This window comes from Diabrotica virgifera, chromosome 4 (assembly GCF_917563875.1).
Source record: "Diabrotica virgifera virgifera chromosome 4, PGI_DIABVI_V3a".
Taxonomy (NCBI): domain Eukaryota; kingdom Metazoa; phylum Arthropoda; class Insecta; order Coleoptera; family Chrysomelidae; genus Diabrotica; species Diabrotica virgifera.
Window position 1 is genome coordinate 195313645 of NC_065446.1, and position 20385 is coordinate 195334029.

At 34.4% G+C, this 20385-nt stretch overlaps 1 protein-coding gene across 3 annotated transcripts in view; it reads right to left on the reverse strand.

The window, feature by feature from the left end:
* LOC126883284 (uncharacterized) overlaps positions 1-20385 on the reverse strand; it is a 314814-nt gene that overhangs the window by 128288 nt on the left and 166141 nt on the right. For all 3 annotated transcript variants that reach the window (XM_050648628.1, XM_050648627.1, XM_050648629.1), the window contains exon 2: positions 8342-8538. In XM_050648628.1, the coding sequence (XP_050504585.1) occupies positions 8342-8538 (197 nt within the window). The remainder of the gene's footprint in view (positions 1-8341; positions 8539-20385) is intronic.

Genomic DNA, 20385 nt, shown 5'->3' on the forward strand with positions numbered 1-20385 from the left:
AGCAGAGCGATAGGGTTGCTAAATTCAATACTTGTAAACTCAAGAACGAGACAGGAATATAAACAACCTGTGAGCTCTAAAACTACAGTGTTCTTCTTTTTCTGTTTTGTCTATAACTATTCTTCATGTACCTTAGTTATTGTACTTGTTGCATAAATAGAACTTTATAAATAAAACAAATTGAAATTTCCCGGAAGTCACTGGTAAAAATACTATAATTTACTATAGCGTGTGGGTTTATAGACACATCTATTTTACTTTTTGTATTTCATTTTAGAAGTAGTAAATAATTCAGTCTTACGTCTACAAACGACAGAACTTCCCTTAAATTTCATTGAAATATCTCTCGTGGCATGTACATTAATTTTTTATATATTAATGAGCTACCTATTTTTAAAACAACACACGCAGACATGTACACCAATAGGAAATGGAATGATTTTTAAGGAAATGAGTCTAACAATGAATGATACGAGTATCAATATTCAGAACTTATTAGGAAGGATGGTTGGACTAATCTGAGAAAAAATTGTTGGTGATTGCACTTTTTGGCGTTTGCGATCAAACCATTCTTAATTTTTATCCCTTGTATTTTCTCCTAGTGTTTCTTTTAACGTATTTGTAGTTGATATTTTAATTACATTCCAGTCATTTTCGTCTTTCAATCAACATAAGTTTATTTTCGGTTGGTATTCATTTTTCTTTTTCTGATTTTAAGAAGGCGTATATTCTATTTTATTTGTTTGGCTTTCTTCAGCCTTCTTTGTCTTACGTTATCTAAAACTAAGAGGTGGTCTGGAAATAGTAGTCACTTCGAGTAATTTGACCACTGAGGATACTTTAAGTACATACACACACCCAAACTTATATGGAATCATCTGATATTTCTTATGATTTCGTGCAAATTTAAAAAAACAAACACATGAAGTGAAACAATATTTATGCTAAAGCAATTTAATAACAAATACATAATTAAATAAAACAATAGCGAATTTAAAAAACAAATTGAAACTAGTTGTTTTAAAGTCAATAGCATAAAAAATTTCAATGTAAAACAAATAATGTTTAAATTGTTTTTATTTATTTTTTTTTGGTAGTCAGTGTGATTATCTCTAGTCCTTCAGTCAACTTCAGTTTGCTTGGGCACGCTCCTAATCAAATTATCATCATTTTGTTGTGGTAGGTTGCTCCTTTCTTCAAGAGCGGCTTGTACTAGTCGTGCAGTGTTTTGTGGATTATCCTGGCGAGCTCTAATTTTTCTTTTAAGCATATCCCACAAATACTCTATAGGATTAAGCTCGGGTGAGCAAGCAGGCCACTCCAAACAAGGGATACCTTCTGCTTCAATGATGTCTCTAGTCACTCTAATGGTATGTGGAGGTCTGTTGTACCTCTCCAGAGCCTAACTACAGGTTATCAATATACCTGTGAGCAGTTAAAGTTGATTGGATGAAAATTAAAGGAGTTTTTTATGGATCACAATTCCTCTTCACAACATTACACTTCCACTTGTTAATTTGGTGAACAGATCTGACAGTTTTCGTTCTTGCTCGTCTTCCTCGACCTCTAAGTACACGATTTCGTGGGTCATCTGATTTTACACAAATCCTGACATTTTCTGAAAACAGCTCATTTTGTCAATTCCCACTGTTCCATTTTTGGTGGTGAAGGCACCATTTTAGGCGATCAATCTTGTGATGCTTGGATAACTCGGGATCCCATAACTGTCTCCTGCTGTATACTTCTTGGCAGAAATTCTTCTTCTTCTCGTTTCAACTGAAAAATTTACACCTGTATATTCCAAAAGCTGCCTTTGGAGCTGCAGGTGAGAAATGGTTGGGTGTCTTCTAGCTGATTTGACAATTAAACGATCGGAGGGAGCCTTTCCTACTTTTTGGCCACTTTCCCTTACTTTATTATTAAACTTTCCTAGTTCCTGTGCTCTAGCATAGGTTTTGGACAGAATGAGCTAAGTTACGCCTAGCTCTGCAGCTATGTCCCTCTGAGAATATTACTTCACATTGCTTCACAAGACCAATAATCTTTCCCTCTGAGAACATTACTGAACATTGCTTCACAAGACCAATAATCTTTCTCCGTTGTAAGTTCTATAACCCCGCATGAAGCATATTTTCGTTTTTGGACGCAAAAGTTAGTTTATTTATTTTCGTTCAATTTACAACTCAAGCCAATAACCTATACCGTACCGAGCTGTACTATCTGATTGTCTTATCGTCTTATATCACCCTGTCTTATACAAGTTTTTTCAAGATAAATAAATATTTCTTTGAAATACATGGTGATTCCATACAGAGTGTCCCAAAAGTAGGGGAACGGTCGAATATTTCGCGAACTAAACATCGGATCGAAAAACTGAAAAATACATGTTCAATCATTTTCAAAAATCTATCCAATGACACCAAACACCAACCCCCACTACACCCCTTGGAGGTGGGGTGGGGGGTAACTTTAAAATCTCAAATGGAAACCCCTAGTTTTTCTTGCAGATTTGGATTCGTTACGTAAAAGTAAGTAATTTTTATTCAAGACATTTTTTCGAACTGTGGATAGATGGCGCTATAATTGGGAAAAACGATTTATCCTGATACCATAGGTAAATTATAGAAACGGTCTAATATCTCGAGAAATACATTCCAAATGAGAAACCAAAAAAAAGGTTTTTAATACCTTTCGAAAACCTATCGAATAACACTAAACATGACCCTCCAACCCACCCCCTGGAGGTGGGGTGGGGGGTAACTTTAAAATCTTAAATAGCAACCCCCACTTTTTATTACAGATTCGGATTCGTCATGAAAAATTAAGCAACATTTATTCGAAACATTTTTTAGAATTGTTGATAGATAGCGCTTTAATTGGAAAAATACGATTTATTAGCGCCATCTATCAGCAATTTTAAAAAATGTTTCAAATAAATGTTGTTTAATTTTTCATGACGAATTCGAATCTGCAATAAAAAGTGGGGGTTGCTATTTAAGATTTTAAATTTACCCCCCACCCCCTCTCCACGGGGTGGGTTAGAGGGTCATGTTTGGTGTTTGTCGATAGGTTTTCGAAAAATATTAAAAACCTGTTTTTTGGTTTCTCATTTGGAAGTGTATTTCTCGAGATATTAGACCGTTTCTATAATTTACCTATGGTATCAGGATAAATCGTTTTCTCCAATTGTAGCGCCATCTATCCACAGTTCGAAAAAATGTCTTGAATAAAAGTTGCCTACTTTTACGTAACAAATCCAAATCTGCAAGAAAAACTAGGGGTTTCCATTTGAGATTTTAAAGTTACCCCCACCCCACCTCCAGGGGGTGTAGTGGGGGTTGGTGTTTGGTGTCATTGGATAGATTTTTGAAAATGATTGAAGACATATTTTTCAGTTTTTAGATCCGATGTTTAATTCGCGAAATATTCGACCGTTCCACTACTTTTGGGACACTCTATATAAGTTAGGGTGCGTGTAATAGGTTTATATGTGATTGAGCCTGAGCCACAATTATTGGTGTAATGAAAATTACATTTTTAATTAACTAATATTTGACGTTTTGATTTTCACTCCAGAAAAAGATCACTTATTCTAAAAATTCTGGAGAGATTGTAAAACCCAGATGTATTAGCTTATGTACTTATGTTTTTTCGACGATCTTTCCATTGAGTATTAACTGCAGCATCCTGCAGTTAATACTCAATGGAAAGATCGACGGAAAAAGAGGAATTGGTCGGAAGAAATATTCATGGCTCCTAAACCTTCGTTCAATGGACTTGCTTATCAGCAGATCAATTGTTACATGCCGCGCAAGATCGAGAACGATATCGGCAAATTGTCATGGAAGCTACCCGTGCCTAAAATTTGGTCACGGTACTTAACGAAGAAGGGACATATTTTCAAAAATTGATATATTTGGCCTAGATCTTGAAGGGAAGCAAGTGTGTGGTTAAAAACATGGTTTGAACGTGATGTTAAGGATATCGGTCTGACTGTTTTTGTGTTAATTTGTTTGTGAAATCTGTATTGTTATGATTCTTCTCATAGTGACACCTGGTTTTGAAACGGTGTCAAAGACACGAAAATTTCACCTCAATAAGAGACCAGTAATTTTTATTTTTATGTAAAACATTTTCGTCTTACCCTGTAGGCATAAGTAGCTCGTTTCTAATATTGGACGGATATGTGACGGAATTCGTTAGCGATCGTTAATTTTCTCACATAGTATCATCTTTGTTTTTATCTTTCTGCTCGAAATCTTATCTGGCAGTGTCTCAATGTGTTTATTTAAAAGCCCGCCGACAAAGAGCATAATTTTTAGTAGGTGACTGGGATTCGGAGTTTGTTGATACGAAGCGCTATTTCATATTAAGAGGTCCACCTGCAGAAATACTGAGACACAGTATTTCATGAGAAACTTTTTAGTCAGAAGAACATCCGTTGATTTTTGTTTATTTCTTTCTATTGGTCAAGGGTAGCCGCTTTTGGCCGTTCTTTTGAGGCGTTATTAAAGATATACTTTGATTTTTGTTATTGGCTAATAGTGGATGGGGGAATAATTGATTTTTATTATTGGTCAGAGGATGTTATGGTAGACTGGGAGGAGAATCGATCGAGGACAGAGTGTTCGAGTTTTTTAAATGGAATTAAGTGAGTTGAGTTGAAGAATTGAAGTAAAAGTTTAGCGTTGGCAGTTTCTAGTTCAAGTTCCTGGTGAAGCCTCGGAAGAGCCGCCTGCGGCGCTTCCGAAGAGTTTAAGTTCAGTGGAGTTCTTATTCAGTTCTTAGTCAAGTTAGAGCTCAAGTTTAGAATCCAGAAGTCTTGGTCAGTGATGTAGTAGTGAAGTAGAGTGTTCTCCACTGGAAAGCTAAGCTCTTACCTTAGCGGAGCCAGACATAATAGACATAATAGACCTGTTACTTAGTAATGGTTTTATCAAATCATAGACTCAAGCATTTCGCCTCTTTTAGGCGAATGCGATATTTCCATACCGGCATAATAATTGAAAGTTTTGTAAGCAGTTGTTAATAATTGCAGTAAATGTCTTGAGCAGTAGTAAGTCTACTGAAGAAGTTTGGAAATTTTTTTGTTATAAAAGTCAATATGAGCAGTTCATTTAGAAGTTTGTGAAAAACCCAAGTATTAAGGCCAGTTATATTTTTTTGTGAGATTTACTGAAAGTTTTCATCGAGATAACCAAGATTGTACTCAGTGGCGTAGCTAGTGTGGGTGACACCCGGGGCGGTAATCGATGGTGTCACCCCAAATCCTAAAAATCCGATAACCGTATGTTTTGAATAATGAAAAAATTAAGAATTATAGTTAACGAAACTGCAGTAAATAGTATATCATCGTCGTCGTCTAACCGCTATCGTCCACTGCTGAACATAGGCCTCTTAAGTTTCTGCATGTCTCCCTATCTCGAGCTACCACTCTCTAGTTCCCGGCAGTTCTATATAATAGTTTATTTACTTTTTTGTTTTACACTATGTGAATGAATTAAAATATTTTTTAGCTTTACTAGCGAAAAGTTCTGAAATCACATTTTCTATATTTATGTTTTGTGTTGCTTCATGTTCGATAGTTAATCATCATCATCATCCAGCCTCAATAGTCCACTGCTGAACATAGGCCTCCTGCCCTCGTTTCCATCTCCATCTATCCTGCGCCGCTCTGATCCAGTTTTTTTAGCTTTCTTAAGTCGTCAGTCCATCTTGTAGGCGGTCGACCGACGCTTCTCTTGTCTTCTCCTGACCTCCATTCCAGTAACCTCTTCGTCCATCGCCCATCTGTCGTTCTGGCTATGTGTCCTGCCCATCTCCACTTCAACCTGGCTATCCTTTCGATGACGTTAGTCACCTTTGTTCTTCTGCTAATTTCTTCGTTTTTGATTTTGTCTCGCATTGTTATTCCTAACATTGACCGCTCCATTCTCCTAACATTAATTGCTCCGTTCGATAGTTAATAAACCGAGGTTATTAAGCCTTGTTGACGTCATTGTTTCTCGCAAGTAATTCTTGATTGATTTTAGCTTCCCAAAACTTCTCTCACATGAAGCAACCGATGCAAAAATGGTCATAAACAAGTTTAAGGCGACCAAGTTTGGGAGAGATTCCATAAAATCGCATTCCACCATGAATTTTAAAAAGTCTACAGCTAACCATTTAGATACTGTAATATTGGCCGCTTGTAAAAGTCTTCTAAGCCTTGGTATTTCTAGCAGGAGGTCTTCTTCTGATACCTCTTCATGGTAAAAGTCACAAAATGTTGAAACAGCTAATTTCAACTGTTTACTGTTCGTGGAAAAGTAAAGTGTGTGTCTGCACAGCCTCGAACAAAAAAGCCATATGGATGGACTGATCTGGTTTCGAGTTCAACATTGAATGTCAAAACATTTCAACATAATATTATCTTTTTGAAGTTCGGCTCGAAGTGTAGAGTTTTTAGGTAGAAATGTCGTCGTCTTCATATTTTGTCGTTGCAAAATATATGTATTACTTTATTTTATAATATGATTATGTTTTTCTTCAATATAAAGACGAAGTACCCCTATTTTGGTCGCTGATTGATCAATGCCTTTAATTATACAAAGCGGGCATAAGGTTATGTGTGGCACCTCTGGTGTATAAATTTTCTTGTTGATGAGAGACTTTGTAAATTGAAGGAACAACACTATAAAAATGTTCTGCCAATACTTTAACTGCAGCCAGCATAGTGCGCAGTGACTGAGAACTCCAACGCGTTGTGGAAAGTCGCTTAACAGATGTTTTGCTGTGTTTAATAAGCACTTCCTAGCAGCTAATGGAAACACATAAAAAACTTAAAAATTGCTTCTTCAGTTCTGGAAAATGTTATACAAGATGTGTTTTGTGCAAAAGAGTGCTGGCCACATAAATTAATTAAATGATCAATAGATCCGAGGAAAATGGCCTTTTTGATTTTTGCTTTAATAATAGCTTGTATTCCTCCATGTACGCCGCTCATAACAGATGCATTATCGTATCCCTGTGAACGGTATTTCATACTATTTCTACACCATCAATTTCAAGCTTCTTGAGAATTTCGTTACTTAGATTAACTGCTTTTTTCCATTTAACGGAAAAAAATCCAAGAAATGCTTCTTACACCTCGACTTCTCTCGGTTTCGTCACAGTATAAAGAGGAACAGTATAAAGAGGAACAGTAAAATTTCTTCTATGTAGGCACTTTGATCTCAAGAAGTACTACCGGAAGTTAACCGGTACGTAGCAATGCGAGAGTGGTACTCTAGCGGTCTAGCGACTGGGAACCTTGCGCGGTCGCCATGCGCCTTTTTTACTTCTTACTTCTTTACTTCTTTTTACGATTTTACTTCCAATTTTTCTCAGAGCAGTTCTAGTGTCCCTATTTATACTGTGGTTTCGTGTGTTCACAAAATAATATCGAACTTTAGATTGATACGTGAGTAAAGTCACAAATTAATGATTTATTCTTTTGTGATCGGGTCTCTCGGGTGTCACCCCTGAAGGGGTGACACCCGGGGCGGACCGCCCCCCCCGCCCCACCCTAGCTACGCCACTGATTGTACTCTCTATGTTTTTGTACTGTAAACTGAGTGATAAGTGAGTGCCTTCCAACGAAGAAAAAGGACAGGACTATCTCTACCAAACAAGGTATTTAAAAAAATGTAAACCATTTTTATTTTATAATAATTGAACACCCTTAATTGTAACATCTGAAAGAGGTCCATATTATTTTCTTTTTACTTTGTTTTTCAATAAATTTGATTCTTTTGAAATAATGTTTTGGTTATTAATTATTATCTCATTCCCTTCTTTTGTTTCTCTTGATCGCCAACTGAGTAAAAAAGAATAAGGTAGGTGATATTTATCTTATTAATGTATATATGTATTTTGCGATAATTATTTGTCTTTGATAATTAATTTTTTACTTGAATTATTTTTCTAAAAGTTTTTTATTTGTTTTATCTTCCAATTTCTTGGTAGACGAAGGCGCTCAATATCTCATGAAGTATTTCTATTGTTATTTCAATACCATCTATGTCTAAGCTAATAAAAAAATATAAGGAAGCAACCCCATAAAGAATCATCCCATATCTTCACCGATTTTGAGCCACGGAGTCTTCGTTTATTCAATTGTAGCACAATTTCATCCTTTTCTGATATACTACCATCTTCTATCAATTCTGTTTCCGTTATCCATCTATAGGTGAAATTTGCGTATTACAGTTTTCGGGCAGGGATGTGTACTCGTATATCCCCTTAACAACATTTTGTATCATAGTCTGTATATTACGTTATTATTGTACTATAGATGATAATATTGCTAAAATGAACTTACCAGTTAAAACGCATCCGACTAACAGAAAAAGAAAGCCAAAGATTGGCAAAATAATCTGACAGTTTGCAGCCACGACGACGCCTGCTACCATGAGACCACCTTCAATTTTTTCAACGCGGAGACGGGAGATGGGGGCGGGGCACCGCAGTTTGCTGCTCCCTATTGCTGAACCAGTGCTGCCTGATAGTTCGTTAGGCCTGAAACAAGAAAAATTACTTTAGGAAAAGTTTATATTTTAGTGTGTTTATACACATATCAAAATTGTCTAGGGGCCAAAGTAATCAAAGAATAATTAAATTGTAATTTAGTGGAGTCACTGAAGGTTTCCACCTCCGATTTCGTTGAACCTTCATCGATTTTTATGAAAATCGGTGAGTAGTTAGAAGATACTTCAAGGAACAAAGGTGACATGATGCCAACTTGCGCTTTTACCCTGGGGGTGGATGCCACCCCTTCTCGGGGGTTAAATTTTTTTTATTAAAAATAATACCAAAAATCGATAGAGGGGCAACTTCTAAGCAAAATTTGTTATATAAAGTTATTAACATAAATCGATACTTATTGAGTTATTACATATCAAAGATTTTATTTTTTCAAAAAAAAAATGCATGTTTTAAAGCTGTTTTTCACGTATTACTCAAAAACTATAACCTTTTGTAAAAAAGCTATATTACCAAAATTAAAGATAATAAAAAATTTAATACACTACAACTAAACTAATGTTATTTCAAAGTGAGTTATGGGTAATTGAATGTATATTTTTTTCGACGAGTACTCAAATCTAAGTATTCAAGCTTACATAACGGGAAAACGATGCATTTTATATAATATACTTGTTAAGAACTTGTCAAAGTACTTCGGAATACCTGTCAAATGAGCTCCAGTAGAAGTTAATAGCATCAAAATTAAGCAAGTTATGATGAAAATAAGAGAACCCTTTCGATTTTTTTAGGAAAAAGTGAAAAATAAAACATACGCCATTTCCACAAAAATTAAAATTTGTAGTAATCCTCACAAGAATTTATTTAGGTTAACATAGTTAATGATTTTAACAATTTTGACCGGTTTAGAATGCATATTTTTGAAAAGAAAAGATATATGTAATTTAAAAAAATCAGAATTTTTAAAATTATCGTACTTTTCATTTTCTTTTGATAACTCCAAAAATACTAAATATACGTAAAAAATCATATATAACTAAATTTTAGTTTTTTTTCTGTTCCAAATACTTTATCCATTTTACTATTTCCGTAGAGTAAAAAATAACCGAGATAGAAACATTTAATATTTCAATTTTGCTGCGAGAACCATGTAACCGGGGGCATTTAACCTTTTATTTTTAAAAAAGTAAGATGTTTAAAAGACTAATTTTGACGTTTTTGAATAGCTCTTGGAATCAACTTTTAATTAGTTTTTAGGTGAACCTTATTTATATCTTAAAAATTAACGGAGTTATTTACAAAAAAACAATAACATTTTTTGGAAAAATTTTTAAAAGATACATTTTGAAACATTTTTGGTGTATAATGCTATCAACTTGTTCGAGCGCTTATTTGATAGATATTTCTATGAACTTTGACAAATTTTTAATAAGTTTATGTTATAAAATGCACCATTTTCCCGGTATTTAAGCTAGAATACTTAGATTTGGGTACTCGACGAAAAAAATATACATTCAATTACCTATACATAACTCACTTTTAGTTAACATTGAAAGGTTTTTCTAGTAATAGTGTAGGAAACAGAGGTTGAACCTTGCAAAATGGACACAAGTCCGGTTTTATTTTTTTTCTGGCATATCAAGGGGTGCTTATTATAAGACTAACTTTTTCTGAAAAAATTTCGCCCCGGAACCCCCCTTTTCACCCCTTTAAAGGGGGTAATTTATGGTTTTTGCAGAACGTAGCCCTTCCTGTAACTTTTACAAAAAATTTCTCTTATAGGAATATGAAGAGGACTATATTTTCTACGATTTATTTCCGACAGCATCTCTCTATCATCCACCGTTTAGCAAGGGTGGCGCCCCAAATTTGACAAGTTTTTAAAAAATATGTTTTAAAAAAAAATATATTTTTCCCTAACTGTAACGGAAATTAAAAAGAAATGCTGCGGAAATTATTCACAAATAGATGATTGATTTTTTGGTATAGGTTTCACTTTAGGGTAATTGCCCTTTTTTTAATTACAGGGTGTTACATTTTAAAAAACCCCTTTTTATACCATCTGAACCGTTTATGCTAGAGTAAAAAGACTTTCAGCGATTACCCATATACTGGTGTTATTTACAAATTTGTATAATGCACCCCCATTTTTTCCCCGGAACCACCCAAAAAAAAGAAGAATTAATAAATAAAGTTATTTTCTTGGAATCCTTCACACACAATGCCCTTCATTAATATGCTTCATATATCGTTTTGTGCAAGTTATTATTACCCATGCATGGACACTAAAAGCGATTTCCTAGTACAACCCCTGTAGCCAAAAACAATAAATAAAATGGGGGGGTTGAAATTTTTTTTTGTTTTTTGCTTTTTGATCCATATGGGCATATGCTTCATCAATAGTGCTTTTCAAAAATATATAGGGTTATTGCAACATCCCTGCGCAAACCACCCCTATCCTTGAAAATATACTGCAGAAACTACCCCTATACCTTATCCAGCATGTTTTTACGATTTTCTCATTACCTATTCATTTTTTTTATACAAAACTTAAACAAGGTTAAAGACCACTATTTACTCTAAAAATTAGGTCCTATTCATTTTTTTCGTTTAAGCAACCGTTACGGCACAGTGGCGCCGTAAACCTCATATATGCTTTGACGGGCTCCAGTTTTTGTTTATTTTTTCGTCATCTGTTTGTTTTATTGATAAAGTACTTATGTAAAATAAAACAACACAGTGTAACCTACAAATTATGACCTATGCACATTTTACATTCTTTGCTCCCCAAAGCCACAGTGGTGGCCCAAAATAAATTTTTTCATATTTTGCCACCTACACACATTTTATTGCGTTAATGCTACCTTAATAGCACAATATTCACCCCTAAGTGGTCGCTAAGCAGTGGCGGATCCAGGGAGGGGTGATGGGGGCGATCACCCCCACCCCTCTCAAACCAAGTGATATTATATTTGAAGATTATAAAAATATTCATTTATTTTTATAGAAATACTTATATTATATTAATATTATTTTTATAAGAATGACTGTTATGCTTTAGCGACAGTGGCGGATCCAGAATCGTTAAGAGGGAAGTGCCAATTGGTTAAATCTCTATAAAAATAAATGAATATTTTTATAATCTTTGAATATAATATCACTTGGTTTGAGGGGGGGGGGGGAGGTGATCACCCCCATCACCCCCCCTGGATTCGCCACTGCGTAGCGACCACCTAAGGGTAAATATTGTGCTGTTAAGGTAGCATTAATGCAATAAAATGCATGTAGGTGGCGAAAATATGCAAAAATTTATTTTGGGCCACCACTGTGGCTTTGGGGAGCAAATAATGTAAAATGTGCATAAGTCATAATTTGTAGGCTACACTGTGTTGTTTTATTTTGCATAAGTACTTTATCAATAAAACGAACAGATGACGAAAAAAAAAAAACAAAAACTGGAGCCCGTCAAAGCATATATGAGGTTTACGGCGCCACTGTGCCGTAACGGTTGCTTATACGAAAAAATGAATAAGACATAATTTTTAGAGTAAATAGTGGTCTTTAACCTTGTATAAGTTTTGTTTAAAAAGATTACATAGGTAATGAGAAAATCGTAAAAACATGCTCGCCAAGGGATAGGGGTAGTTTCTGCAGTATATTTTCAAGGATAGGGGTGGTTTTCGCAGAGCTGTTGCAATAACCATATATATTTTTGAAAAGCACTATTGATGAAGCATATGCCCATACGGATCAAAAAGCAAAAAAGAAAAAAAAATTTCAACCCCCCATTTTATTTATTTTTTTTTTGCTACAAAGGTTGCACTAGGAAATTGCTTTTGGTGTCCATGTATGGGTAATAATAACGTGCACAAAATGATATATGAAGCATATTAATATGAAGCATATTAATAAGCATATTAATATATGAAGCATATGCCCATACGGATCAAAAAGCAAAAAAGAAAAAAAAATTTCAACCCCCCATTTTATTTATTTTTTTTTTGCTACAAAGGTTGCACTAGGAAATTGCTTTTGGTGTCCATGTATGGGTAATAATAACGTGCACAAAATGATATATGAAGCATATTAATAAAGGGCATTGTGTGTGAAGGATTCCAAGAAAATCAATTTATTTATTAATTCTTCTTTTTTTTGGGGTGGTTCCGGGGAAAAAATGGGGGTGCATTATACAAATTTGTAAATAGCACCAGTACATGGGTAATCGCTGAAAGTCTTTTTACTCTAGCATAAACGGTTCAGATGGTATAAAAAGAGGTTTTTTAAAATGTAACACCCTGTAATTAAAAAAAGGGCAATTACCCTTAAGTGAAACCTATACCAAAAAATCAGTCAGTTATTTGTGAATAATTGCCGCAGGATTTCTTCTTAATTTCCGTTACAGTTAGGGAAAAACATATTTTTTTTAAAAACATCTTTTTTAAAAACTTGTCAACTTTAGGGTGCCACTCCCGCTAAACGGTGGATGATAGAGAGATGGTGTCGGAAATAAATCGTAGAAAATATAGTCCTCTTCATATTTCTATAAAAGAAATTTTTTGTAAAAGTTACAGGAAGGGCTACGTTCCGCAAAAACCACAAATTACCCCCTTTAAAGGGGTGAAAAGGGAGGTTCCGGGGCGAAATTTTTTCAGAAAAAGTTAGTCTTATAATAAGCACCCCTTGATATACCAGAAAAAAAATAAAACTGGACTTGTGTCCATTTTGCAAGGTTCAACCTTTGTTTCCTACACTATAAGGAGTTTATTTAATTTTTTATTAGCCTCAATTTTGATAATAATAACTATTTTGCAAAAGCTTATAGTTTTTGAGTTATTTATGAAAAATCGGTTAAAACCATACATCTTGCTCACGAAAAATTAAAATCTTTGATCTTTAATAACTCAAAAAGTTTTGATTTATTTTAATAAATTTATATAACAAATTTTGCTTACAATTTGTCCCTCTATCGAATTGTGGGGTTATTTTTAATAAAGTAATTTTCACCCCCCGAGGAGGGGTGGCATCCACCCCCAGGGTAAAAGCGCAAGTTAACACCATGCCAGCTTTGTTCCTTGAGATATCCTCTAACCACTCACCAATTTTCATGCAAATCGATGGAGGTTCAACGAAATCGAAGTTAATAGCTTATATCCACCTTCAGTGACTGCACTAATTTGACAATTTATTTGGACAGTAGTGAAATTCAATAAATCTGGACACTGCTTAACGATAAAATGTGAATGACTCAACAACCGGTCGTTGTATACATAGGGTTTAAAAAAATAATTAAGCAAAAATTCTGAACTAAAATTTAAACATAAAGTCATAGACTCTTAGGCCGGTCGTCCTTTGGATGCGTTTTCGTCCGAATTGCCTTCTTCAGAAATCGGACGAAGAAGTGCGAATCAGCCCGTTTCATTGAAACCTATTAACTATCGTACACTGCGTCCGAACTGCTCCGTACGAATTCGGACGAAAACGTTTACTAATAATAATTAAATTATTCCTCCGATTTCTGACTAAAATAATTCGGACGAAAACGCATCCAAAGGACGACCGGCCTTATTGGTAGAGTGTACGACCACCTCTGTCATTAATGACAGCTCGACATTGATCTGGCATACTTCTTATCAAATTGTCAATATCGTCTTGCTCAATTTATTGCCATGGATCTTGCATACAGTTTAGCAGCTCTTCCTTCGTATGAAACACTAATCATTGCTGTTGTGCACGTCTTTTTAGCATAATATGCTATTAAGAAGGGACAAAAATAATTATATAAAAACCATATGTGAACAACTAGAGGAACATGCTGACCGCCAAAAATCTAGAGAACTTTTCTCAAAAGTCAAATATCTAGCGAGAGAATTCAAACCAAAGACACAGATCATCAAAGATAATAGTGGAAATACCATAACAAACCCAGACGGTAACGCAGAGGTGTAAAAACAATATTTTGAAATACTATTCTCTAACAACGACCCAGACCATAATACAGAGAAAAGAAGTTATGAAAAAGAACCTCAAATATTGAAATCAGAAATTAAGTCGGCAATAAAAAAGCTAAAATGTAGAAAAGCACAAGGAGAAGATGGAATAACAGCTGAAATACTGAAAGAAATGGGAGAATTAGGAACGGAAGTAATGCTCAGAATTTGCAATGAGATCGGGAATACCGGAAAGGGGCCAAATGACTGGGGTAAACTCACGTTTATTCCCATACTTATATAAAGGTTCTCCGACAGATTGTAGTAATTACCGTACAGTGGCGTTGATATCTCACGCGAGCATAGTACTTCTAACAATCATCAATGAAAGATTAAAATCAATTCTCTTACCGCAAATTCCCCAAGAACAATGCGGATTCGTCCCAGGTAGAGGAACAAGAGAACAGTTAATATTCGTCAAATTATCGAAAAATCTCGAGAGTTTAACATAGAAACATATTTGTGCTTTGTTGACTACATCAAGGCCTTCGATAACGTAAAATGGGATACAATGTGGTATATACTTAGAGAAATGGGTACGCCAGAATATCTAATCTATTTATTACAAGAACTTAATGTAAATAACACCGCTAATGTAAGAGCTAATAATGTGGTTTCGAAAAACTTCAAATTAAAATCTGGAGTGTGACAGGGATGTATAATATCCCCCATTCTGTTCAATATATATAGTGAACACATTATGCGTCAAGTTTTTGAGGAATAGCAAGGTGGAGCAACTATAGGAGGAAGAAAAATCAAAAACCTACGTTATGCTGATGACACTGTTATATTGGCGTCTTCACCAGAAGAACTGGAAGAAATTATGAATAGGTTAGGAACGGTAAGTACGGAATATGGTTTGAAAATAAATATACAGAAAACCAAAGTAATGATCATCGATAGAATCAGAAACAACCAAACGGAGATAAGAAACTTGGCAGGTTACGAAGCGGTCAGGCAATTTAATTAGTTGGGCTCCGTTATTACTAACAGTGGAGGATGAGAAGACGAGATCCGTAGACGCATCGTAATGGCCAGATCGGCAACAGCCAAACTCACAAAAATATGGAAGAATACTGACATTAAAAAAACACAAAATTACGCCTTGTTCGAGCGTTAATATTTCCTATCGCCACCTACGCTTCACAGACTTGGACCATCAAAAAAGCAGATTCAAAACGTATAATGGCATTTGAAATGTGGGTCTACCGGAGAATGTTGCGCATACCATGGACCGCACATCGCACAAATAATTCAATATTAGCCGAACTTAACATAAAAACTAGACTCACCACAGCTATCAACCAAAATATACTGAGATATTTTGGACATATAACTAGAAGAAAAGAAGGCATGGAACGAATGATAGTTGAAGGCAACGTAGAGGGCAGAAAATCCAAAGGAAGATCTCCATTACGATGGTCGGACCAAATAAAGAACATGACTGGTTACTCGTTCTCCGAAGCAAAACAACACGCGCAGGAGAGAGAGAATTAAACAGAAATAGTCAAACGACTTACATGACGCCACTACATCCTTACCCTTACGAAAGAGAAAATATAGAGGAGGGAGGGAGCTATTATCCCAAACGTGCTCGATGGGACTCAAGTAAGAAGATTGAGCATTTCACGGCAAGACCTGAATATTGTTTCGCTCTAAAAAATTTCTCACGATTCTTGCAACATGCGAACATGCATTGTCTTGGATCAGCAAAAATTTTCTCAGAATAGCGCAACATATGCATATGGACGAACAATAGGTTCAAGAATATGATCTTGATATTCATTTGTTGTTAAAAATCCTTCAATATGAACGAGATCAGTTCGAAAACCTCCAGACCAAGACCATCAAAGTTCTTCCTTGATACCTATTGCAAGCGAGATGTATTGCTAGGTGTTCGCCATCCCTCGATCTTTGTGAATCGGGTCGTAAACCAAACCTGGATTCATCTGTAACCAAAAGACTAGTTTTGACCGACCCTCGTATAACAGGTCCCATCTCCACACATACAGACCGATATCTATCTTTCTAGACAAGACGCAATGCAGCGCCGAGAAAGACGTGCACGTGCAACCAAATGTCTCGATCATAACTAGAGATGGACAGAACGTTCCAGAAATAACGGCTAGGGTATATAAATAACAATTTTTGTAAATAGAGTTAGTCTGTAAAATAAATTCGTCTGTAACTTGTATAAATAAATTCATATAAACGAACCGAGAGTTTTATTTTAACTGTAACCTCGCTACAAATTGGTGAAAAGAATGTTTGTCCATTCTCGTTCTTGACAAATTTGATGTTCGTCAGCCCATTCTAATCTCCTTGTACGATTCCCACGGGATAATACTGGAACTCTACTGGGACGTCTAGCGTGAAGATTTCCCTCATGCAACATATTCCTGACAATTTAAGCAGAGACGTTAATGCCATGAATGTTTTGAAGCTCAATTCTTAGCTGGCTAGCAGTAACATTGGGTTTCCTCAGTGCCTGAAGGCGAACAAACCGCCATGGAGCGGTTGTGTAGCTCTTTCCCTTACATCAACAGTTTCTTGAAAACGCTGTCATAACCCTACTGTAGTAGTGTCATACCACTACTTTTGGTAGAATACACAGCTGCTGCTACGTCACGGATGTTCATACCACCCTGTATCATACCAATAGCTCGTAGCTATGTTTCACGATCAAGATGATTCTTTGCATATTAACTTAGTTAAAACCACAATAACAACAAATTCTAGGACACTTGCAGCAAAAATTGTACGAAATATACTTTCAAGTTAAATAGATAACTTAAAAAAACCTTTGTAGTAATCCAACTAATAAATAAGTTTTTTTTGTAGATTTGTTACATAAACGACATGTCTAAAATTCTTCATTTTTAAAATAAAAAATTTATAAAATTTATTTAATAAAAAATTATTTTTTTTTATTTTATGGTTCGTCAGAAAGTAAATGTTGTGAATGAAAAATGTTGGAGTAACCATGTAAAGGGGCATTGGCATTATTTAACAACCTTTGTGGAGATAGTAATATGCAAAAGGAATCCATTAGGGATCAATAATGGCTTTGTTTGTATTTACTCATAGTTAAATATTATGATTATATCGGATTAAGCCACAGATGATTGTAATGAAAATTACGTTTTTAATATTAAAAAATCCACGAGGAAAATAAACTTCCTGTAGCTGGCTGTATACCATGAATCACAAAAATACTAGATTTGTTGTAAATGGTATATTTTATTAAAATACCCTAAATAAGGGTCACAAGACAAACCATTTTCGGATTAAGAAATTCATTATCAGTGTTCTAATAGATAAAAAAATAGCATGCCTGAGCCACCAAAATGTGTTGGGTAAAAACCCTTTAAATGTAAAAGATTATATTATGTTAATAGTTATATAAAATGCAAACCTGTTTTGCCCTGGGTAACATCCAGGCATATCTAGAACATCATTTGCATAAGGGTTTTTACCCAATACATTTTGGTGGCCCAGGCATGCTATTTTTTGGCTTTTAGAACACTTATGATGGATTTCTTAATCCGAAAACGTTTTGTCTTGTGACCCTTATTTAGGTTATTTTAAAATATACCTTTTACAGTAAATCTAGTATTTTTTTAATATTAGTGTTTGACGTTCCGATTTCCCCTACGCAAATCGTTTTCAAAAAAGATTATTTTATTATGCTAACCTATGCTATAACATAATAGACATAGTTTCAAAAGCAAATTACAGGGAAAGTCCCAGTGATTGGCTGTATACCATAGTTAAAAAACTTACATCTAAGTAAAAAACTTCGGTTTGTATAATCGTATAAAATTTTTATTAAAAAACTTTTAAAAAATCATCCAAATGGATTATAGAAAAACATCAGAACGTTTCCGATCTAGTCAGATCTTCTTCAGTGACATTCTGTGTAATAATTGAAACTAGCCCACTAGTTGATATATAGTCCTCAAAAATACATGATTATTTATTAAATTATACTTTTGTAATGCGACACAATATCGATGTTAATGGGTTTAACTATTAGTACTAAAAAGCAGCATGGCTTTCCTGCTCGAAAAACTGAAGGGGTACTTGTCAAGACGAGTGACATATGCGAATAATGCGACAATTTTTCGAAAACTTGTTGCCTGGCAATAGACACGAGAGCCCGCAGAGCTCGAACTGCTACTTTTGACATTTATCCCTATTAATGTGACACACATTTTTCAACTTATCAAAGTGAACAGCACAGTTTAGAAAATATTTAGACGAAGATAGCAATAAAATATTAGTTAAAATTCTTTATAAAATTTATACAGTTTTATTCATGGAATAATCTTACCGAAGTAAACTAGAGCGCTTAAAATTGCTGATAAGTTTATTATGGTTCACTTTCTTAAATGTGACAATTGTCAAAACTAGCAAACTCGTAATTAAACAGAAACAAAATACCTAAAAATTATTCCCGCTATAATAATGTAGGTAGAATATTCCCGGTATAATAATAATCTGATTGGACAGAATTAAACACGTGATAAAAAATCTTACTGCGCGATTGGAAATTGAAATCATTAGAAAATAATCCCAATAAAAAATTTTAAAATCTTATAAGCAACTTCTGCTGAATTAAATTATTTTTTAAAAATATTTATTTCAAATAATAATATTATAAAATTTTATTTATTTTGTCACTCCAGAAAGGATTTAATAAAAGGGTTAGTAATAAAATGAATATGAGAAAAGATGCGATGAATATCATTTATTTTTAATTATCATAATTATCAAAAATAAAATAATTTTTACTCCATTAAGTAATTAGTCAATTAGTCATAAACTTCTTCATTTGATGTAAAATTGAATTCTTAAAAGTCGATATTTTGAACTTTTGGCAGGTATGAGTTTCAATTTTTTTTTTAAATAATTAAAGTATTTGAAAACTCAATCCTTTTTGCAAAATTTTTCAAAAACGAAGGTACCTACCTTAGGAATGTAAACTTTTTTTAGTTAGTAATAAACACTTTCATCTACTCCCATATTTTCATCACGATTTATTTTTTTTTGTCGTAGTATTCTTCGATCGGGTTAGTGTTGTACCTATAATTCTTTATTTTTAGTTAGTAATATTTATTCTCTTTTTATATCTAAATACAATTTTGGGTATTACAAAGAGCCTGGCACAATACTGTATTACTCATTGCAGCATGAACAGGGAGTGTCCACAAGCATAATTTTTATTTTTATGAATGAATGCATCATAAAGACAAGAAAAATTTCTCACGGCAATTGCATTGCATTATCTATAGAATGTAGTCATTAATATTACCATTATATGTAAATATGCTTTATGTTTAATTAAAAGGATGAGTTATCATGCAATTAACTCAGCCCTTTTATTTTGTACGGAGTATAAAGGTTTTTAACCTTCAATGGTAAAACATTCACACACCTATATGTGTTTCGTACAGTTACTGATTATTATCATGCAAGCACTTTTTAATCAGTTCAGTATCAAACGTTTTTGATTTGAAAAGCCAATTTTTTTAGAACTCCATATAGAGTAAGAGCTGGAGATCAAAAATCATCGTCATAAGTAATATGGAGTTTGCCCTGTGAAATGCGTCCATTGTATATCGATAATTATGATCCCTTGCAGGCTGACACCTCAGTGGACACAGGAAGTAGCAATAAGGGGTGAAAGTGGAAAATTAGTGCAGTCACTGAAGGTTTTCACCTCCGATTTCGTTAAACCTCCATCGATTTGCTTGAAAATTGGTGACTAGTTAGAGGATACCTCAAGAAACAAAAGTTATATGGTGCCTAGGGATAACTTGCGCTTTTACCCTAAGGGTGGATACCACCCCTTCTCGGGGGTGAAAATAATTTTATTAAAAATAACCCCACAAAT